The 25,614-nt window shown below is 38.6% G+C and overlaps 1 protein-coding gene across 22 annotated transcripts in view; it reads right to left on the minus strand.

Moving 5' to 3' along the window:
- LOC117336916 (hemicentin-1-like) overlaps positions 1 to 23,325 on the minus strand; it is a 160,858-nt gene extending 137,533 nt beyond the window's left edge. For 15 of the 22 annotated variants that reach the window (XM_033897714.1, XM_033897722.1, XM_033897724.1 and 12 more), the window contains exons 1-6: positions 23,229 to 23,325; positions 8,685 to 8,880; positions 7,594 to 7,899; positions 4,957 to 5,256; positions 2,705 to 3,004; positions 1,815 to 2,114 (exon numbers count right to left, since the gene is read on the minus strand). In XM_033897714.1, coding sequence (XP_033753605.1) covers positions 1,815 to 2,114; positions 2,705 to 3,004; positions 4,957 to 5,256; positions 7,594 to 7,899; positions 8,685 to 8,772 — 1,294 coding nt within the window. In that variant the 5' untranslated portion in view covers positions 8,773 to 8,880; positions 23,229 to 23,325. The remainder of the gene's footprint in view (positions 1 to 1,814; positions 2,115 to 2,704; positions 3,005 to 4,956; positions 5,257 to 7,593; positions 7,900 to 8,684; positions 8,881 to 23,228) is intronic. The other 7 variants (XM_033897731.1, XM_033897733.1, XM_033897730.1 and 4 more) reach the window with 2 other exon arrangements.
- Positions 23,326 to 25,614: the final 2,289 nt, after the last annotated feature.

Below are 25,614 nucleotides of genomic sequence, written 5' to 3' on the forward strand. Positions count from 1 at the left end.
TGTTCATAATAAAGACTTTCTCTCAGATGACTTTAAAACTGTAGGAGGATTCAAATACTGATACAAAGTTATTGAAGTAGTTGAACCAAAATACTGCTCAGGAAAACAAAGCTATACATCATAACTATTTAGCCTACCATGTTTCAAAACAATCAGCTGAAAAAAAAATCAGTGGAAATATCTGGACAAGATTAAAATTCTGAAATGAATGAAGGAAAATTATATTTGCAGGAAGAAAAAACCCGGTTTGAATAATCTCCAGTTGGAGAAATTCTCCAAAAAGTCCAGTCAAATTTATATCTGTGTTATTGGTTTCATGATGATACCCTGTGGTATAAAGAGCTGTCCTAAATAAAGTTTTCAAAAAAAATAACAAGAGATCCCAGAGGGATCTTGGCGCCCACCATTGAATGATCTTTATAGGTTCCATGTCAGATTGATCTTTTCTCTATTTTCCCTTCCTCTTACTAATCTGTGCAAATTGAGAAACATCTCTCAAGTACTGTTCAAACAAGGGGAACCAATATATGAAATTTGAGAAAGATCCCTTGAGTACTTTCTAAGAAATAGTGATAAACTTCAATTGTCAAAATCCAAGATGGCTGCCTGTCGGCCATGTTGTTTTCCGACTGGTCCCAAAATACAATATGCATAACTAGGGACCATGGGGAACATACATATGAAATTTGAGAAAGATCCCTTCACTACATTCTGAGAAATAGCGATAACAAATTTCAAATGTCAAAATCCAAGATGGCTGCCTGTCGGCCATGTTGTTTTCCGATTGGTCTCAAAATACAATATGCATAACTAGGCACCAAGGGAAACCTACATATCAAATTTGAGAAAGATCCCTTCATCACTTTCTGAGAAATAGCGATAACAAACTTCAATTGTCAAAATCCAAGATGGCTGCCTGTCGGCCATGTTGTTTTCCGATTGGTCTCAAAATGCAATATGCATAACTAGGCACAAAGGGGAACCTACATATGAAATTTGAGAAAGATCCCTTCAGTACTTTCTGAGAAGTAGCGATAACAAACTTCAATTGTCAAAATCCAAGATGGCTGCTGTCGGCCATGTTGTTTTCCGATTGGTCTCAAAATGCAATATGCATAACAAGGCACCAAGGGAAACATACATATGAAATTTCAGAAAGATCCCTTCATCACTTTCTGAGAAATAGTGATAACAAACTTCAATTGTCAAAATCCAAGATGGCTTCCTGTCGGTCATGTTGTTTTTTGATTGGTTTCAAAATGCAATATGCATAACTAGGCACCAAGGGGAACCTACATATGAAATTTGAGAAAGATCCCTATATAATAGTACTTTCTGAGAAATAGCGGTAACAAACTTCAATTGTCAAAATCCAAGATGGCTGCCTGTCGGCCATGTTGTTTTCCGATTGGTCTCAAAATGCAATATGCATAACTAGGCACCAAGGGGAACCTACATATGAAATTTGAGAAAGATCCCTTCAGTTCTTTCTGAGGATTAGCGATAACAAGAATTGTTTAAGGACGGAGGGATGGACGGAGGGACGGACGGACGGACGGACGGACGGACCACGGACGCAGAGCGATTTGAATAGCCCACCATCTGATGATGGTGATGGTGGGCTAATAAAAAAGATGAGCAACTCCTAAAGCCAAGATAATTCTGAAATTTTTGTTTCAGTTAAAATCAAATTCATGCAGAAAACTACAACCCAGGTTCCTTAACTCCCCTTTAACTCCAGCACAGTGTTATCCTGTAGATAAAAACAAGCAAGGTTTATAGAGTCACAACCTCAACTTTTACAGTGTACTTACTTCCTGTCACAGTCAAAGTGGTGGGTACACTGTTCCCTGTTCCAGCATTATTGGTGGCGAAACAAGTGTAAGATCCGGAGTCTCCCGTATCGGCAGATATTACTGTTAAGGATGGTACAGATGGGGATGACCCTGAGTAGTTAACATTGTCTATAGTCAGGGTAACAGTCGATCCGCCGATGGTTCGTTGCCAGAACACCGAGGTAACTGTTGTTGCTGAACTAACTGTACAGGTCAGGATTATACTAGTTCCTGTGTTCGTACTATAGGCAGACTGTGCGACTGTAACGGTTGGTACGGCTGAAATCATAGTGAAAGTATATATAGTCACAACTACCTGCTGTCATAGTCGTCCTAAAAACTATCCATAACATCTACATAACATGCTTATAACATATATTAACTGTGTCAACATTTCTATAGTGATTTATGGTTACCTTAGACTTCACCGTAGTTCCCTGAAAAATTACAGCTTGAAGCATATCCAATTTCAGAAAGATCCCTTCATCACTTTCTGAGAAATAGTGATAACAAACTTCAGTCCAGTTCCGCTACAGTTGAATGGCTATAGCTGTCACCCATATTGTTAAATAAACTGATGGGTCGTTCTCTTAACATTGCAGCTGGGGCAGTTGAGTAAATTAGGCTCTGTTGGTTACTTATAACACATAGCAATGGTTTTACGTGTCAGTTACATGGGTTTTAACCATTTTTAACTGACTGTATATAGTTGTATGAAGAATATAAGACTGTTTGTGGGGTTCTCATGTATTTAGGATATCATATCAGTCGATGCACAAGCCGGCAGACCAATTAAGATGTTAGAAGTTTTTTTCCCCGACTGTTAGAATATATCCTTTTATATCTTTCATTCAATACTGTATATCTACCTGATACAATAGTCACTGTAGCTGAAACACTTGAGCTAGTTCCAGCAGCATTTGTAGCAAAGCACTGGTAGGTCCCGGTGTCGGCGGTGTCTGCATTGATGATGGTCAAAGAGGGTATGGCAACAGAGGAACCAGAGAAATTGACCCCATCAATAGTAATGGTTTGGGTGCCTGATCCAACATCACGCTGCCAGAAGACAGAAGTGACTGTACTAGATGAGGAGACGGTACAGCCGAGAGTGATAGTAGTCGACACCTGTGCACCAAAGGCTGTTTGGGCAATGGTTACAATCGGAAGGTCTGAAAAATAAATATGATCAACTTTCAAAAATATACCTTGGAGCAATGTGCGGAAAACTGAGTGGACGGACGAACATATGGACAGAGATGAAAACTATAGTCCCCTCAGTATCACCAGTAGGTAACATTAATGATTCTGGAGGGATCATAGCATCCACCATTGAATCCTAATTGGTCTTTTGAAAGACTGATCTTTTCTCTACTTTTCTCTATTCTCCACTCTAAGAATCCTCTTAATCAATGTAACAAAAGGAACATAAACATCAAGTTTCAAGAGTCAAAATTCAAGATGACCACGTGTCAGCCATTTTGTTTCCCTGATCAGTCTCAAAATTACATGGGCATAATATGGAGCAAGGGGAACCTACATATCAAGATTCAGAAATATCTTTCCTGTCTGTGTTTTCTTACCTGTGACGGTTAACGTTGTAGGACAGATTGAGTCTGTGTTTTCTTACCTGTCACAGTTAATGTTGTAGGACAGATTGAGTCTAACTGTTTTCTTACCTGTGACAGTTGATGTTGTAGGACAGATTGAGTCTGTGTTTTCTTACCTGTGACAGTTAATGTTGTAGGACAGATTGAGTCTGTGTTTTCCTACCTGTGACAGTTAATGTTGTAGGACAGATTGAGTCTGTGTTTTCTTACCTGTTACGGTTAACGTATTAGGACAGATTGAGTCTGTGTTTTCTTACCTGTGACAGTTAATGTTGTAGGACAGATTGAGTCTGTGTTTTCTTACCTGTGACGGTTAATGTTGTAGGACAGATTGAGTCTGTGTTTTCTTACCTGTGACAGTTAATGTTGTAGGACAGATTGAGTCTGTGTTTTCTTACCTATCACAGTTAATGTTGTAGGACAGATTGAGTCTGTGTTACCTGTGAGGGTTAACATTAAAGGACAGATTGAGTCTGTGTTTTCTTACCTGTGAGTGTTAATGTTGTAGTACAGATTGAGTCTGTGTTTTCTTACCTGTGAGGGTTAACATTAAAGGACAGATTGAGTCTGTGTTACCTGTGAGGGTTAACATTAAAGGACAGATTGAGTCTGTGTTTTCTTACCTGTGAGTGTTAATGTTGTAGCACAGATTGAGTCTGTGTTTTCTTACCTGTGAGGGTTAATGTTGTAGTACAGATTGAGTCTGTGTTACCTGTGACAGTTAATGTTGTAGGACAGATTGAGTCTGTGTTTTCTTACCTATCACAGTTAATGTTGTAGGACAGATTGAGTCTGTGTTTTCTTACCTATCACAGTTAATGTTGTAGGACAGATTGAGTCTGTGTTACCTGTGAAGGTTATTGTTGTAGGACAGATTGAGTCTGTGTTTTCTTACCTGTGAAGGTTAATGTTGTAGGACAGATTGAGTCTGTGTTTTCTTACCTGTGAAGGTTAATGTTGTAGGACAGATTGAGTCTGTGTTTTCTTACCTGTGACGGTTAATGTTGTAGGACAGATTGAGTCTAACTGTTTTCTTACCTATCACAGTTAATGTTGTAGGACAGATTGAGTCTGTGTTTTCTTACCTGTCACAGTTAATGTTGTAGGACAGATTGAGTCTTACTGTTTTCTTACCTGTCACAGTTAATGTTGTAGGACAGATTGAGTCTAACTGTTTTCTTACCTGTCACAGTTGATGTTGTAGGACAGATTGAGTCTGTGTTTTCTTACCTGTGAGAGTTAATGTTGTAGGACAGATTGAGTCTGTGTTTTCTTACCTGTCACAGTTAATGTTGTAGGACAGATTGAGTCTGTGTTTTCTTACCTGTGAGAGTTAATGTTGTAGGGCAGATTGAGTCTGTGTTTTCTTACCTGTCACAGTTAATGTTGTAGGACAGATTGAGTCTGTGTTTTCTTACCTGTGAGAGTTAATGTTGTAGGACAGATTGAGTCTGTGTTTTCTTACCTGTCACAGTTAATGTTGTAGGACAGATTGAGTCTAACTGTTTTCTTACCTGTCACAGTTAACGCTGTTGGAGAGCTTGACGTTGTACCAACACTGTTTGATGCAGAACAGATATAAGTGCCATCATCTGCACTAGAAGTACTTGTGATGGTAAGAGATGGGTTTCCTGTGTTTGCATTTTGGTATTTGGTGCCATCTATCGTTAATGTAATAGTCTGTCCATTTGCGGTGCGAGTCCAGCTGACAGCTGTCAGGGTTGCGCCGTTATTATTCACATTACATACCAGTATGATATCAGTTCCAGCATTAATATTGTAACTGTTTTGACCAATGGTCACTGTAGGAGCAGCTGTAATGACAGAAAATTACCATGTTTACAATAAGAGATGGTTTCAAATGAGCTAGGTTACAGAATGACATTGGAGCTTCGACCTCTATGTTTTCCCAATATATAGATTATGACAATATGCAAAACTGTGTTGAATGGTGGAATGCCCTAACGATAATGTAATTTGAGAATGTATACCATAGTTATTTATAATTGTAATTAAAACTGGGAAACTACCCACTGATTACAGGGTCCATCGTAAAGATAATTTGTCATGCACGCATGTGTAAACTGGTTTGTTTAAAAGAATGGTGACCAGCCATCAAAGCCATGCATCAGAAGCCCAAAGTCAATCAGATGGACTAGTTGCTGGCACAAACGTAAATAAAAGAATTGGGAAAAATCACAACATCTTCTACGACTTACAGACCCTGAGTGTGAGTCTGTTACATAGAAATAAAAAAAGGTTGAACCTGAAACCTAAATTGGCTGTGAAACTTGTCGTCATGTGGTAAACAAACCAATGCTCTTTCTGTTAATCATCTGAGGATACCAAAATTACTTATAAAAACTTTTTATACATTTCTAGTACCTTTTCTGTACCTTTTTCAAACAGTCTATTTTGTAACTTTTTGAAAACTTTGAATTGATCAATGTAGTTTTTATAACTTCTTTGTGTCTTTCTATATAGACTTCGAAAACTTTTCGATTTTTTTGTGTCAAAATAAAACGATCCCTGAACCAAATGAAGTATCTAATTATAACTTATTATAACTTTTTTGTACCCTATTTTGTAACTTTTCAATACTTAAAACAAGTTTTGATTATTTTTCACATAAAGAAAAGTCACAAAAAATTATAACTTTTTAATGCTAGATTAGAACATGGTTCCAATCTAGCATCAAAAGTTATAGTTTTTTTAGCATAGGTAACTTGACACATGCAAGGGTGGTTTTTTTTTTATGTTTATTATATACTTTATTTATGATTTGTTGACCCAACTGAGCAGATTCAAAGGGAATTAAACGAAGATAAACCTGTATTGAAATATGAAGTATAATTTGATAAAGTTTTATATCTATAGACAATAACACAGAGAGGCTTTAAGTCAGATGTTTACCATTTCAGTGCATTCATATTTTATATAATTTTGTATTGTGTTATAAGCTGAAAATACCCAATAAAAAGTTATATATGTGATAAAAATGCAGGGTGATACTTATTGTAGCTGAATTGTTGATTTCATTGTCAGGACACTTATAATAAGATATACAGAAAAAGTTATGTTTGAGGTTCAAATTTGTGGTGAAATTGCATTTTAAAATAAGTCACTGCACCTATAGTTTCAATACACTTCAAAATATTTCGCTTGGTTTACTGTGACAACCATGACCATATGAGGAGGGTCAAGATATGTGTAACAGCTCGTCAAGAGAAGAAAAGGAAAATAAAGCTGAAATATTTATCTTGGACCAAATTATGGCCTCATGAATCAGCATACAAGCAGGATCAATATACAACATTCATTACTTTCTATAAATATAACCTGCCGAGTCTTATATATATTGGCATTTTTGTCATAACACTGACAGAAAGTTGATATATTGACATGAAGACATTATCTTTCGTAATAGTGATAGAAAATTGCTATATCGTCATGCGGACATTACATGTCGTAATGATGACAGAAAGTTGATATAATATATCTTCATGCGGACATAACCTGTCGTAATAGTGACAAAAAATTGATATATCGACATGCAGACATTACCTGTTGTAACAGCAATAGAAAAATTAAAATATCGACATGCAAATATTACCTGTCGTACTCTAGTGACAGAAAGCCAATATATCGACATGCGCATATTATATCTATCGTAATATTGACAGAAAGCTGATATATCGACATGCAGACATTACCGGTCGTAATAGTGACAGAAAGCTGATATATCGACATGCGGACATTACCTGTCGTAATGGTGACAGAAAGTTAATATATCGACATGCGGACATTACCTGTCGTAATGGTGACAGAAAGTTAATATATCGACATGCCGACATTACCTGTTGTAATAGTGACAGAAAGCTGATATATATTGACATGCGGACATTACCTGTCGTAATATTGACAGAAAGCTGATATATTTACATGCCGACACTACCTGTTGTAATAGTGACAGAAAGCTGATATATATAGACATGTAGACATTACATGTCGTAATATAGTGACAGAAAGCTGATATATCGACATGCGGACATTACCTGTCGTAATATTGACAGAAAGCTGATATATCGACATGCGGACATTACCTGTCGTAATATTGACAGAAAGCTGATATATCGACATGCGGACATTACCTGTCGTAATGGTAACAGAAAGCTGGATCTGTTGACTGTCCGTAGACCCTACTGAATTTGTGGCCCTACATTTGTAAGATGCAGTGTCTGAACTGGCCAAATTGTTGATTATCAGTGAAGGACTGGCAGTGCTTCCCCCTTGGTATTTTGTGTTATCTATAGTCAAAGTTGTTTCTATTCCATTGGCAGTTTTAAACCAGGTGATTGCAGTAACCGTAGGATTTCCCGATGCAATACACTGCAAAGTAACACTTGAGCCAGAATTGGCTTGGTAGGATGTGGATATTATGGTCACAGATGGTGCATCTATAAAAATTACATAGAAGTGCATTGTAGAGTGCAAACCAAAAAAAAATCAACTCCCACAATGTTGATAGACTACTATACACCACATTGTAGTTTAGACGTTTAGACAAATATGGAACTCATCAAATAACACTAGAGTTGTATCCCAAGCGATTAACTAATACCCTCGGTTGGTGCAAGAAAAAAGTCAGGATGTACAACTACGTGTTGTACTGATTATACATGCCACTCTTTGTTGAAATCTGAAGAGAACTTTAGTAGGGGTTGTCTGGACAAGCCTCAACCAATCAGAAGTCGGCGGCCATTTTGAACAGATTTACATGTACATAGGAAAATATTATCAAAATATTTTTGCAAGAGTGAGAATTTTTAGTGAAATTTTTTCAGTTTAGTTAAATTTCCATATGATTTTTTTATAATTCGTTGAATTGGTGGAATAATTGGACAATGGAACATACTATATGGAAATTTTCTGCTGATTTCCATGACAGTCCATAGCTTTTTATGGAAATATCAAAGACAGAAAATGTAGCAAAAATCTTTACTACTGCAAAGGATGCTGCTTACTTTTCCAGACAGTGTGCAGATTTTGCTAAGCAAACTTTAATTGTGCTGCGCATTAGATAATTTGCAAACCAGATCTTAGCCATAATATAGAAATGAGATTGCTGCAGGTACAATGTGTAGCATATATCAGAGGCATTTGTATAAGATTAGAATACAGAAATACATAGACTGCAATAACTTTATAGTACTCAAGCCACAAAATAAATCTCCATACTCACTTTGACATAAAGTTCCTGGCAAGATGATGGTTATCAAAAGCAAAATGGAGGAAACACGATACATTTTTGATTGATCCATTTTGGACATCCCTCCAATATAAAGGGCTGACTCTTCAAAGTTGGTCGAATGCCTCCTGGTGAGGTGGGTATTTGTAGTAGTTAGTGACCATGTACCACCTCAGTCCCCTAGACTCACCTGTAACACAAACAACATAGTATCTCATATGCAGTGACCTAGATACCAAAATATGGTTTCTATAGAACACAAACAAATTTAACCAATTTCAGGATTTAGATTTTAGATTTTGACATTGTCCAAAAAGAATAGTTTGATAGGCTAGACAAAATTAGTTTTGTTCTTTGAGAAATGCTTAAACTAAACAGGAGATCCTAGATGGATTTTGGCACGGCCAACAATGATCTTGCTTGTCAATCTTTTCTCTACTTTTCCCCTCTTTTCTTTTTTCCTCTTAACAATTTAATAACCATCTTCGCTAGCCAAGGCTTCTGATTACGTTACACTCCACGAACCCTTGGCGGCTATAGTCGTGTTCAAACTGTCGCGCCCTGGAATCCCAGGGCACCCAATCAAATCGCGTTTTACATTCAGGCTTGGTTTCGCAGTAAACAAAAATTGCGGCACCCAGTACAGAACTGCATTGTCGACTATGTCATTGCATTTTACCTAAATACAGAGACGTACAATCTTTGGGGACACATTCGCAGTGTCTGATCAATTTATATAAGTCATTGATCACACATCTCATCGAAATGACACTAGCCTTCATGTGTGTCTGTAAACATCACCGATGAAGTACATTGGTAACGCTCGTTTTGATTGGTCGAAAATTTCATGCATAAAGGGGTGGTAATTTCGAATCTCCGCTAGAGGGCCAGAACTGACGCCTATATCTGCCAAGGGTTCGTGGAGTGTAACGTAATCAGAAGCCTTGGCTAGCGAAGATGTTTAATAACATGCTGGAGGGGAACCTAAGTAAATTATGAAATCAAAGAAAGACCTATAACAGAAATTTGTTAGGTATAACAATAATAAATTTCAACTGTTAAAATCCAATATGGCTATATGTTGGCCATCATTTGTTTTCCCAATCAGTCTCAAACTTGAGCATACACACAGTAAGGACCAAAGGAAACCTTTAGATGAAATCTGAGAAGGATCCATCAAGAATTTTCTGATAGTGATAATAGTGTTTAACTGTAAGGAAAGGAACTGATATATCAAGGTTGAGAAATCTCCTTCCATTATTTCTGAAGATAGTGATACAGATATAGCTAGAACTGTCACCAGGATAGCTGACTATATATAAATACCCCCGTAATGTGCATGAGTCAATGGACAACTGGAACTGTTATTTAGAGGCCAACTAAGATAACCAGTGCATGCCCCTATTTCTGAAATTCAGAATGGCTGGAATATGTGTTGTTTATAATAAAGAGAATTTAGTCATAATTTTTGTTGAAATCAGTCCACAGGTTCTGGAAGAGTTGTCTGGACAATACTAAAAACCTGTTTATATATAAGCGATCAGTTACCATGGCAAAAAAAATGGAATTTAAACAGCTGCATGCACATCTGCACAATATATATGTTCCCTAACATTCTAACATTCCTGTAACTGCACATGTTCCCTAAAATTCCTGTAAAGTTTTGTGAAAATCAGTTCACAAGTTTAGGAGGAGTTGTCCGGATAAGAAAAACCTATAAATAGTGACCAGTAACCATGGCAACCAAAATTTTGGAATTTAAACAGCTGCATGCATATCTACACATGGTCCTCTCTATTTGTGTGAAGTTTCATTGGAATCGGTTCACTGGTTTAGGAGGAGTTGTCCGGACAAGATGTGTCTACAGACGGATGGTCAGACGAACGGACGGACAACCCGATTCCAGTATACCCCCCTAACTTCATTGCAGGTGTGTAATAAAATTCAACTCGCAAAATATCTAAGATGGCGATGTACATGCCATTTTGTTTTCCCAATCAGACTCAAAACAAACTTCAACTGTCAAAATTCAAAACGGCAAATTGGCCATTTTGTATTCTGATCAGACTCAAAATTTAACATGCATATTAGGGATCAAGGAGCTCAATTTCTTTCTGAGAAATAGCAGGAACAAGGATTGTTTCGGGACAAACCCCAAAAAGACATTATCATAACGAGAAGTTGTCAGGACAAGAACTTAATGGCTTTCAGGGAGACACAAGGACATATCATGAATAACAAAAAAATTGGTTTACAGATGCAAAGGATGGACATGCTGTTTCCAGTATATTCCCCCTATACCCCCCAACTTGGTTTCAGCGGATATAACTGTGGACAATACTCACATTACATTATTCTATTTCTCAAACCAGTGTCAATATATATATCCTCCAGTTTTCTTAATGCTTTTTCCTGAAGATAGTCTCTAAGTTTGCTAACTGCTATTTTTATTACTACTTATTACAATGTTAGCACTGTCTTTTTCAGAAATAATACTCTCCATCGCTTCTTCATACAGATTATCGAATCTTGTAGATGAAGCCTTTTTCCGAAATATTCCTGTAGCATTCACTGAAACAATTTGAGTAAACAAATTATGTCAGCTTCATCTTTGTCTCGTAAACGCTTACATTAATTTCGAAAGCGCTTTCAGACTTTATTGTCATACAAGGGATGGCTATAGAGATTGTCCAATCAGAATGAACAAAGCAAAACAATCAACAAAAATTTGAATGCGGTTTAAATACCACATTTTTGGTAGATAGCAATTTTGACTATTAACGTGGTTAATAGCATTTTTGGATAATGTGTCTCAAATAGCATTTCTATTGTGTACTTTTTATATAGTGTGAAATAAGGAAAGGTATGATAATTGTTTACTCTATGGTACAGGAATTCAAGACTGAGGTATGGTATTCAGTCTGACACTGGAGAACTATATCATTATTCATTCACAGACAACCTGCTCTACTACCTTTACAACTGCCGAGTGGGATTTTAATAGACTTGTCAAACCAGTTTATGAAAACCAAGACAGAGCTATTTAAATACAATGTTTGTCATTGCTATTAAATACTTTTAAACACTTGACGTCCAGCATGTTATACATGTAGTAATCCTTATGTAAATCATAAACCATGTACAGCTGTATATAGTATTATACTTCTTAAGTCATTGCCCACACCTCATATCTTACATAGTACATTCAGAGACATACAAACGCCCTGCTTCCCCACCTTACATGTTACACAGTATATCGAGTACCACACCCTATATCCACACCTTACATGTTACACAGTATATCGAGTACCACACCTATATCCACACCTTACATGTTACACAGTATATCGAGTACCACACCTATATCCACACCTTACATGTTACACAGTATATCGAGTACCACACCCATATCCACACCTTACATGTTACACAGTATATCGAGTACCACACCCATATCCACACCTTACATGTTACACAGTATATCGAGTACCACACCCATATCCACACCTTACATGTTACACAGTATATCGAGTACCACACCTATATCCACACCTTACATGTTACACAGTATATCGAGTACCACACCTATATCCACACCTTACATGTTACACAGTATATCGAGTACCACACCTATATCCACACCTTACATGTTACACAGTATATCGAGTACCACACCTATATCCACACCTTACATGTTACACAGTATATCGAGTACCACACCCATATCCAAACCTTACATGTTACACAGTATATCGAGTACCACACCCATATCCACACCTTACATGTTACACAGTATATCGAGTACCACACCTATATCCACACCTTACATGTTACACAGTATATCGAGTACCACACCTGTATTCACACCTTACATGTTACACAGTATATCGAGTACCACACCTATATCCACACCTTACAGATCACACAGTATATCGAGTACCACACCTGTATCCACACCTTACATGTTACACAGTATATCGAGTACCACACCTGTATCCACACCTTACATGTTACACAGTATATCGAGTACCACACCTGTATCCCCACCTTACATGTTACACATCGAGTACCACACCTGTATCCACACCTTACATGTTACACAGTATATCGAGTACCACACCTGTATCCCCACCTTACATGTTACACAGTATATCGAGTACCACACCTGTATCCACACCTTACATGTTACACATCGAATACCACACCTGTATCCACACCTTACATGTTACACAGTATATTGAGTACCACACCTATATCCACACCTTACATGTTACACATCGAATACCACACCTGTATCCACACCTTACATGTTACACAGTATATCGAGTACCACACCTGTATCCACACCTTACATGTTACACATCGAATACCACACCTGTATCCACACCTTACATGTTACACAGTATATTGAGTACCACACCTATATCCACACCTTACATGTTACACATCGAATACCACACCTGTATTCACACCTTACATGTTACACAGTATATCGAGTACCACACCTGTATCCACACCTTACATGTTACACATCGAATACCACACCTGTATCCACACCTTACATGTTACACATCGAATACCACACCTGTATCCACACCTTACATGTTACACATCGAATACCACACCTGTATCCACACCTTACATGTTACACAGTATATTGAGTACCACACCTGTATCCACACCTTACATGTTACACATCGAATACCACACCTGTATCCACACCTTACATGTTACACATCGAATACCACACCTGTATCCACACCTTACATGTTACACAGTATATCGAGTACCACACCTGTATTCACACCTTACATGTTACACATCGAGTACCACACCTATATCCACACCTTACATGTTACACAGTATATTGAGTACCACACCTGTATCCACACCTTACATGTTACACAGTATATCGAGTACCACACCTGTATTCACACCTTACATGTTACACAGTATATCGAGTACCACACCCGTATCCCCACCTTACATGTTACACAGTATATCGAGTACCACACCTGTATCCCCACCTTACATGTTACACAGTATATCGAGTACCACACCTGTATCCACACCTTACATGTTACACAGTATATCGAGTACCACACCTGTATCCACACCTTACATGTTACACATCGAGTACCACACCTGTATATCCACACCTTACATGTTACACAGTATATTGAGTACCACACCTGTATCCCCACCTTACATGTTACACAGTATATCGAGTACCACACCTGTATCCACACCTTACATGTTACACAGTATATCGAGTACCACACCCGTATCCACACCTTACATGTTACACAGTATATCGAGTACCACACCTGTATATCCACACCTTACATGTTACACAGTATATCGAGTACCACACCTGTATCCCCACCTTACATGTTACACAGTATATCGAGTACCACACCTGTATCCCCACCTTACATGTTACACATCGAGTACCACACCTGTATTCACACCTTACATGTTACACAGTATATCGAGTACCACACCTGTATTCACACCTTACATGTTACACAGTATATCGAGTACCACACCTGTATCCCCACCTTACATGTTACACAGCATATCGAGTACCACACCTGTATTCCCACCTTACATGTTACACAGTATATCGAGTACCACACCTGTATCCCCACCTTACATGTTACACATCGAGTACCACACCTGTATCCCCACCTTACATGTTACACAGTATATTGAGTACCACACCTATATCCACACCTTACATGTTACACAGTATATTGAGTACCACACCTGTGTATCCACACCTTACATGTTACACAGTATATCGAGTACCACACCTGTATCCCCACCTTACATGTTACACATCGAGTACCACACCTGTATTCACACCTTACATGTTACACAGTATATCGAGTACCACACCTGTATTCACACCTTACATGTTACACAGTATATCGAGTACCACACCTGTATCCCCACCTTACATGTTACACAGCATATCGAGTACAACACCTGTATCCCCACCTTACATGTTACACATCGAGTACCACACCTGTATTCACACCTTACATGTTACACAGTATATCGAGTACCACACCTGTATCCCCACCTTACATGTTACACAGTATATCGAGTACCACACCTGTATCCCCACCTTACATGTTACACATCGAATACCACACCCATATCCCCACCTTACATGTTACACAGTATATCGAGTACCACACCCGTATCCACACCTTACATGTTACACAGTATATCGAGTACCACACCTGTATCCACACCTTACATGTAACACAGTATATCGAGTACCACACCTGTATCCCCACCTTACATGTTACACAGTATATCGAGTACAACACCTGTATTCACACCTTACATGTTACACAGTATATCGAGTACCACACCCGTATCCACACCTTACATGTTACACAGTATATCGAGTATCACACCTGTATCCACACCTTACATGTTACACAGTATATCGAGTACCACACCTGTATCCCCACCTTACATGTTACACAGTATATCGAGTACAACACCTGTATCCACACCTTACATGTTACACAGTATATCGAGTACCACACCTGTATTCACACCTTACATGTTACACAGTATATCGAGTACCACACCTGTATCCACACCTTACAGATCACACAGTATATCGAGTACCACACCTGTATCCCCACCTTACATGTTACACATCGAATACCACACCTGTATCCCCACCTTACATGTTACACATCGAGTACCACACCTGTATCCACACCTTACATGTTACACAGTATATCGAGTACCACACCTGTATTCACACCTTACATGTTACACATCGAATACCACACCTGTATCCACACCTTACATGTTACACATCGAATACCACACCTGTATCCACACCTTACATGTTACACAGTATATCGAGTACCACACCTGTATTCACACCTTACATGTTACACAGTATATTGAGTACAACACCTGTATCCACACCTTACAGATCACACAGTATATCGAGTACCACACCTGTATCCCCACCTTACATGTTACACAGTATAGCTTCCTCTTGGTATTAAAATGTAAGGAGTAAAGTGTTTTTTATTTTTATTTTTTTTGTAACATGGCAAGCAGTAACTTTGATTTTTAAAATGAATTACCATAAGAATCAGTGTATTTAATGCATTTTGATATACATTCATATAAGTTAACTTTTGATTGTGTAGTGTTTAAAAGATATAATGAATTGTTTACAAATACTTCATGATCACTAAACAGTCTCTCTCATTACATATACAAGTGTTTCTTACATTCAGTGTGTGAATATTTAAAAATCAAAACAGTCATTTTATAATAAAACTATTATAACCTTTTGATTTTAGTCAATACAAGGTTTTATCAACCTGAAAAAATATTAACCGAGGACGAAGGTTAATAAAACCATGTATCAACTTTACCAAAAGGCTATAATTGTAAAATTAGGGTAGCTTAGAAACCACCTACCCATCCTAAATTTCCAGACCCTAAACATTTTTTGTCAATTTTGTGTAATATTTTAAGGTATGTTAAACAGATTTGGTAAAAAAAAACAGTGCACATTAGTAAGGAAAAATAAAAATAACAGTAAATTGAAGCCCCTGCCCCTTCCTAAATTTCCTGACCCCCAGACATATCTTTGCTTGAATGAGTTGTTGAGGAAAAGGATTTGGTGAAAAAATATCAATTAGAAAAAAAATCAAATAAAATGCTTCACTTCACCATACATAGGCCATGGTGAAGTGGAGCCCAACCTAACTTTCCTGACCCTAGATATATTCTTTTAATGTTATCGTAATTTGGTGAGGGGGGTCAGGACCCTCCCCTTTTTTGGACGAGAACAATTTTTGCATTACCACTAAATTACTAAATTCCATGATTTTGTGTATACCTGTTTGTTAAGTAGATGTATACTTATGTTGTTTATATTACTGTAACATTTCTAAGTACAGTGTAAGATGGTTGAAAGGTGCCTAGTGATATACGTATATAGCTCCGAGATCATCTTGGAGTGTGACTAGATGTTTAGATAATGGGGTACTGTTGGTTCCTGTGTAGAGAGACTATATATCACATGTAGGTGTTTCTGCTGTGTACAATATAATTTTTGTATTTCCTTACCAGAACTATGAAAAGAGTCTGGTGATTATGCATGTCAGGAGTTTACCTCTTAATCAGGCAACATTTGTATGGTCTAATGAACACACTACAATGACTGCACATAGAATGGCATGGTCTAAGGAACACACTACAATGACTGCACATAGAATGGCATGGTCTAATGAACACACTAAAATGACTGCACACAGAATGGCAGGGTCTAATGAACACACTGAATGGCAATGTGGAGTACATGTGTAATATTATATTTATATATATATGTATGATGCTCATCGGCTGAAGGGACGCAATAGCAGATGTAAAACCAGTGAAGAAGTTAAATCAAGTCTGACATCAGGATTTATACGGGATGGTGGCTGTTTAAACACAGGATGTATACGGGATGGTGGCTGTTTAAACACAGGATGTATACAGGATGGTGGCTGTTTAAACACAGGATGTATACGGGATGGTGGCTGTTTAAACACAGGATGTATACGGGATGGTGGCTGTTTAAACACAGCATTTATACGGGATGGTGGCTGTTTAAACACAGGATTTATACAGGATGGTGGCTGTTTAAACACAGGATGTATACGGGATGGTGGCTGTTTAAAACACAGGATTTATACGGGATGGTGGCTGTTTAAAACACAGGATTTATACGGGATGGTGGCTGTTTAAACACAGAATTTATACGGGATGGTGGCTGTTTAAAACACAGGATTTATACGGGATGGTGGCTTTTTAAACACAGGATGTATACGGGATGGTGGCTGTTTAAACACAGGATGTATACGGGATGGTGGCTGTTTAAAACACAGGATTTATACGGGATGGTGGCTGTTTAAACAGGATTTATACGGGATGGTGGCTGTTTAAAACACAGGTTTGGTTTGGTTTATTTTGTTTAACGCCCTATTAACAGCTAAGGTCATTTAAGGACGGCCTCCCATGCGTGCGACATGCATGCGTGTGGCGAGTGCGTATGTGTGTTTTGGGAGGCTGCGGTATATTCGTGTTAAGTCTCCTTGTGATAGGCCGGAACTTTTGCCAATTTATAGTGCTACCTCACTGAAGCATACTGCCGAAGACACCCAGCAGCACACCCCACCCGGTCACATTATACTGACAACAGGCGAACCAGTCAGTATAATGTGACCGGGTTTATACGGGATGGTGGCTGTTTAAACAGTACAGGATTTATATGGGATGGTGGCTGTTTAAACAGTACAGGATTTATATGGGATGGTGGCTGTTTAAACACAGGATTTATACGGGATGGTGGCTGTTTAAACACAGGATTTATACGGGATGGTGGCTGTTTAAACACAGGATTTATACGGGATGGTGGCTGTTTAAACACAGTAAACACAGGATTTATACGGGATGATGGCTGTTTAAACACAGGATTTATACGGGATGGTGGCTGTTTAAACAGGAAATATGCATTGGGGGTAATGAATAGATAAAAATAATTCTGCCCAATAATTCTCCCAATTTAAATCTTGAGATTGCAAAACTTGGCGAATAACGACGCTTCTAAGTAAAAGAGCTTTGCTGGTTTTGGACGACGAATTCAAATACGACAATTTAAGCAACTAATATCGGATTTGTCTTTCTTTTTTTACATTATAATGGGAAAGAACATGGAAAACAACATGCATGCCATTGTCCCGATAGGAATCGAACGTTTGTCTCCGGTGGGATAATTCAATCGACAGGCCACACCGACACGTTCCATTTACAATGACTATTCCCAAAGATATAGAAAGATCTACCTGAAATCCCAGCAGTCTTGCCCTTAGTCAACAAACTGACACATGTCGCACACCTTCCTACCACGTCCGACACGGCTGTCTGTCCTCACACTCGAAAACGCGGGTCAAGTTGTGCACGTCGCACGAGCGAGCTTTGCGCTCATTGGTTATTTGGATATACACGTACATACAGGTAATTCACGCCTCTTATGTCACCATCACGTGCATTTTAGCAGACGATACTGTCCTTGACAGTCTGTGGTTTGGCGCAGTAGAATATGCTTATCATTAAATCATTTCTTCCTTCAAGAAAGTAGGCTCCAAAAAAAAAAAAAAAAAACACAAGAAAAAATAAAATTTTGAAAACCTCAAGGAGAGGCTAGATCTAATACTAATTTCTTTTCTGAAAACGGTAATAAGAATACTGATTTGTCAACAAACATTCTCGTAGAAGATAATCTATTGAAATAAATTTGATAACTGTCTCCCTTGACAATGCCTCACTTTTGGTAATAACAAACTGTTAAAGACTGCGGACAAGGACTTTGTAGTATAATACAAGTTTACTGTAAATGTACTTTAGAAGTCGGTTGTTGTGTTTAACAATTGATAACTTTATATACTAAAATGTATTGATCCTTTGTTATCTCTTCTTTGATAAGGTAGAGATTTTTAATTTAACATTAATGCACTACATATATCGGTTTTCCTTTGCCGGTGGGTGTGTGTTGACGTAACCATGACCAAGATTTTGTTTAATGTGATGACTTATATAAAGTCATTAGCTTTCACAATATCGCAAAGAATTATTACAATTATACGATATGGTCTGAACATAATGAACCGATTGCCGTGAAAATTGACATGAATGTTTCAAAACCATGCCTTTCCGTGCTAATTTATACATTGTAAATCACACCACACCCTTAATCTCCCCACCCCGTCCGTCCGTCCATACATTGTATATCACACCACACCCTCTATCTCCCCACCCCTTCCGCCCGTTCATACATTGTATATCACACCACACCCTCTATCTCCCCACCCCGTCCGTCCGTCCATACATTGTATATCACACCACACCCTCTATCTCCCCACCCCGTCCGTCCATACATTGTATATCACACCACACCCTCTATCTCCCCACCCCGTCCGTCCGTCCATACATTGTATACCACACCACACCCTCTATCTCCCCACCCCGTCCGCCCGTCCATACATTGTATATCACACCACATCCTCTATCTCCCCACCCCGTCCGCCCGTCCATACATTGTATATCACACCACACCCTCTATCTCCCCAGCCCGTCCGTCCGTCCATACAGTGCAAATCACACCACACCCTCTATCTCCCCACCCTGTCCGTCCATACATTGTATATCACACCACACCCTCTATCTCCCCACCCCGTCCGTCCATACATTGTATATCACACCACAACCTCTATCTTCCCATCCCGTCCGTCCATACATTGTATATCACACCACACCCTCTATCTTCCCACCCCGTCCGTCCATACATTGTATATCATACCACATCCTCTATCTCCCCATCCCGTCCGTCCATACATGGTATATCACACCACACCCTCTATCTCCCCACCCCGTCCGTCCATACATTGTATATCACACCACACCCTCTATCTCCCCACCCCGTCCGTCCATACATTGTAAATCACACCACACCCTCTATCTTCCCACCCCGTCCGTCCATACAGTGTAAATCACACCACACCCTCTATCTCCCCACCCCGTCCGTCCATACATTGTATATCACACCACACCCTCTATCTCCCCACCCCGTCCGTCCATACATTGTATATCACACCACATCCTCTATCTCCCCACCCCGTTCGTCCATACATTGTATATCACACCACATCCTCTATCTCCCCACCCTGTCCGTCCATACATTGTTAATCACACCACACCCTCTATCTCCCCACCCCGTCCGTCCATACATTGTATATCACACCACACTCTCTATCTCCCCACCCCGTCCGTCCGTCCATCAGATAGTGTAAAGCATCCTGCCTGATCAGATAGTGTAAAGTACCCTGTCTGATCAGATAATGTAAAGTACCCTGTCTGCCCTCACAAGTTCCGATCCCTTCCTCGGTACTACTTGTGTATTTAACATTGTTAGAACGTCCCCTGTACACCCTAACCTCTCCCTTGTGTTTACTTTCACAACAGATCAATGTTATTTGATCAGTTATTCTTCTTTAACCAGGGAGTACAGCGCACTTTGTGTACACTGTGATATGAAGCCATAGGGCTTACTTGACGTGACATACCTATATATAGATATGATCCAGACACTATTCATTGTTAACAGCCCCATAACCGGTGAAACCAGCTTGGGACAATAGCTTCGCGGGCCCTCCGTCTACCTACATATGTGCGTATCCAAAAATATCGTCAGCGCTCCAGCGGCTTCATTCCTAGAGGTTGTTTTTTTTTTTTTTATCAAAATCCACACAATAATAAAGGATATATGATAAGTCTGATAAGTGTCGGGGTTGGTGGGTTTAAAGTCACCGTTTATACATTAAGTGCTTCACTCATTGAAGGATTTTGAACTTCAAATAAGTACAATTAAAAGAATATCTCGACATGTTCCAGTTTCAGGGTTGTTGGGTTAAAAGTAAGGGCAGCACTACTGGGTTTTGCAAAGTTCAATGTCGACTTTATTCCTTGAAGGATTTTCATCAAACTTCACAAACTAATCAATATCTCGGACAGAGTTCAAGTTTCAGGGCTGGTGGTCTCTATATTTTTTGTATAAAATCTGCCAGCGCTCTAATTGCTGAAGACCTCGTTGGAACAAGCCTCAGGCAATTGAAATGACCATACAAGCTAGTGTTGGCCAGTAGAGTCGTGTTACTAGTACGATTGGTGGTATATCTATAACACACTCTCTTTGCTGGAACGTGCTGTTTCCTTGTACGACTTTTGAATGGATTTAAAATGGAACTGGTGATTGTTGTTCTTCATGAAGGAAGGGTTCTTCAAATGAGGTGCTTCACTTTTATGGCTATACAGTCCTTTGTTGGTGTGCACAAAATAGACAATTTTGCCTTAACTCAAGAAGAAGAAAGAAAGAAAGAAAGAAAAAAAAGAAAGAAAGAAAGGTTGGAGATGACGGAATTAAAAAGATGAAAGTACAAAATTGGAGGCTGTGGACGGTTTCAATAAAATGCTGACGAAACCTTGGCGAGGCGTGTAATTCCGCCAGCAACCTACCCCTGGGCTTCCTGATTGGTATTGTTAACGTCAGTATTGACCTAAAATGTGTATTCGGGGAAAGAAATCACAACGACACACGAAGGGTATAATACCGGCGGTACATAGTATGAACTTCAAAGAGCCAATAAAAGGTCATGGATCGTTGACCTTACAGGTACGAACAGGCTAGTAGGGTAATATTGGCGAATTATATTGCTCAATACAACATTGTACAGAAGTCATAATTCAAGACGCCATCGTGTGATGTCCTGCCTTGTGTATTGGTTTTACTGTAGGAGGTATGTTAATCGTAGGAAAAGTTGGAAACAATCTTAACATATAAAAGGGAGATTCATTTAGCACCGAGGTTAGGTGTGGAGCTAGACAGACGGGTATCTAGGTGTGTTTAGTACAATATGTACATCATAAACGAGTTTTTATTATGATGTTATGAAATACCAGATGGAGTATGTGCCAATAAGAAAGAGGGGGTTTACATAGCTCGAAAAAGTCCCGTTTATCTAGAAATTCGTCGATGCGTAGGAGCATTGAAAGCAGTGCTATTGATAGCTCTACCCGGGTCACGCCCATACGCTTTCCATATTTAAGTTTCTTATATTTGGACGCGCCCAAACGGCTTTGTTGCGGTCTGTTGGAGCTGCACCTACCCTGCTGTTATTTGAAGGATAAATTGTAATAAGCTAAAGTAGCATTAGCTCTATCGACTATTTACCGTAGGAAATGTAATAAACACGTGCGTTTGTTAAATAAATATTCACGATTGCGCAAGACACATGTTAGGGTGTACGGAATATGTCCCGAGCGCCCTTTCTCTATAGGTTTATAAGAAACCCCTTCATACCCCGTAACGTGTGCATGTGATTGCACTAAGCAGGTACAAAGTAGGTACGGGTACGATGTTTAATATGGCTCTAATAATGGACAATCGTAGGACATCACTATTTTAGCTGTACATTTACGAATGCCGGGAGCCGGTCCAGTGTTTATGGATCACTTCTACTATCATTCGTCATGGAATAAACAGTTCAATTGACATGAAAAGGACTGCAAGGTTGTTTCGGTAAGGTCTAATATTGATTTCAAGCCGGAACGTAATCGATAGCAGTTATAAACGCCTGGTTGATATGACTAGCCTGAAAAATCTACCCAAGTTATAATTACCTTTGTTGGTAGTCTATAACGAGTTAACTATACTGCAGGTGTCATTTCTCTGTATTAGTTAAACACAATCAGTGTTCCGACAACAATTATCTTGAAGTAAGTAAGTCAGTTTCGACGTAATTTCCTTGTGGCGAGAATATCCCAAATCTCGATACATGTATGAAATAGACAACATCTGTGAGAGTGCGGATGTCAAAAGCATTATTTGTCACTATTTAAACAAAACTATATGAAGTACAGAAATAAATTATTGATTAAACTTACCTGAAATTTTTAACGGAGTCAAAATTCCAGTATCGAAATGAAGAGTGACCAAATACTACCCACCCGTACGGTACGTCCACCCACCGACAATGAGCACTCAGCGGATAGCACTGACCGCTAAATAAAGCCACATTGTTAAGTGAATGTCAATGTCGTTGCAAACTGGTTTTTCGTGTTTTCAGGGTTCCATTCAGACATACGCCTTCCTCTCCGGGGCGTTGGCCAATGGGACTATTCGTCGATTTCAGTCGACCTTAACAGTCGAGTGAGTTGCTACTGTCACCCGTTCTGGTACAGATTTACCGGATTTTGTGTGACTATATGTCCAAATTAACATTTTAAATGAAGGATAGAGTTTTTTCTGCTTTGTTTATTGATGTCCTCGGAATAATCAGGATCATATAAAGACAAGGCAGAGAAAGACAGAGCATTGAGGAAAGAAAGGAAAATATTTATAATTACAAGAGTTGAAATTGGACCAGACGGAAGAAAATTTTCCGAATCTTCGGGGGTCCATATTTAGTCGCCTTCAGCAATCAACATGCATTAGTATATAGCGAGCTTTGTTCTTGGGTCTTCTTATGTCATAAGAACAGAAGACAGATGAGAAACCACATCCTCAGTCACAATAAGTCGCCTCTTACGAAATACGGCGAGATAAAGCAGGCGTAGGCTTCCCTGGGCTGCACGGAAGGTTAGAGACGTTACTGTAATAACAGTAACAACAAAAGGACGATGTCTGCAGCTTGATGAGTTTACTTGCTATCCCCAAGAGGTATATGATATAACGGCTAACTCGATGGTTAATATATATAGCCGTAAACTGCTACAACTATGTAAGGCATCGGGTGTTCAAATTCTTATTGATCGGACAACAGGTGACCTTAGGGTTAATAAAACATTTGGTAATTTCAATGGTACTAGTGTCACAGACTTCGCATTAACTAATGGAATGTCAATATCATCTGTTGAATGTTCTCGAGTAGGTTGCTTCAATGAACATTCTGATCATGCGCGGGGCCGCGGTGGCCGAGTGGTTAAGGTGTACCGACACTTTATCACTAGCCCTCCACCACTGGGTTGCGAGTTCGAAACCTACGTGGGGCAGTTGCCAGGTACTGACCGTAGGCCGGTGGTTTTTCTCCGGGTACTCCGGCTTTCCTCCACCTCCAAAACCTGGCACGTCCTTAAATGACCCTGGCTGTTAATAGGACGTTAAACAAAAACAAACCAAAACTGATCATGCGCTGATGTATCTAATATAGAACTTGTACAGACGGACAACTCTAAGTGTTATTGTTGTTGTTCTGTTAATGATAAGTATGCTACAGTAACTAGCTTTGTGTGGTTAGATGAAGCTTGCACGTATGCTACAGTAACTAGCTTAGTGTAAATTTTGTGGTCAACGTAATGAATGTTAAAATATCAGTGCATAAACACTGTGATTATCATTTAATATGAATTTAAGTAAATGTAATGCATTGTGCTATTTTTTAATGATATACCATGTAATGTGTTCTTCTATATCAAGATATATATATTGTTGATTGATATAATGATATGATTGTCCATCACTATCTGTACTATTGTATTATTGTATATGTATATGTCTACTCTCCAATGTGTCTTGTAACACAAGGAAATAAAATAATCTGAATCTGAATTTGTCCGCTATGTTTTACTGGTGTTGGATGCGAGTACCATTACTTATTTTTATGTTCTAATATGTATGTAAATCAAATTCGTAGAAAGTATATACCTAGTTATTATACATGTAACTCATCTATTCATAAAATGAAAGGATTATTATCATTATGCAATATTAGAGTATTATCAAATCTATTCATGTTCATCCAATTACTATAAGGACATCTAAAAAATAATATGTGAATTTCAAATATTTAAATGATATGTTTTAAAACATAATGTTATAATAAGTACTATTTTATGGTTAAATATACTATCCTGTATTGAACGAGCGTTTTATGCTGTGTATACTACAAACTTTGTCTCAATGTACATGTATGTGTTTCACTATTCTGTACAGAATATTATATATTGTATTATGCCGTTGTAATTTTTGTTGACCTCTTGTCGCACACAATAGTGTGCCTGACTGCTAATAGTGACAGGAAAAATAGACTTTGTATAAACTGTACTCAAAACGAGGTTTAGGATGAATTTCACTTTTTACTTATATGTCCTAAATATTCAGAGATAAGGAAGAAATTTATCAAAAAATATTACTGGTATAAACCTTCTGTCTTTAAAGTTTTAAATTTACTGAACTCAAATAAAATAAAGGAACTACACAGATTAGGTAAATTCATTATACACGCAAATAAACAGAGAATGATGTAATATGTGTTTAATTATGTTGCAAATG

The sequence above is a fragment of the Pecten maximus genome, chromosome 10 (assembly GCF_902652985.1).
Source record: "Pecten maximus chromosome 10, xPecMax1.1, whole genome shotgun sequence".
Classification (NCBI taxonomy): Eukaryota; Metazoa; Mollusca; class Bivalvia; order Pectinida; family Pectinidae; genus Pecten; species Pecten maximus.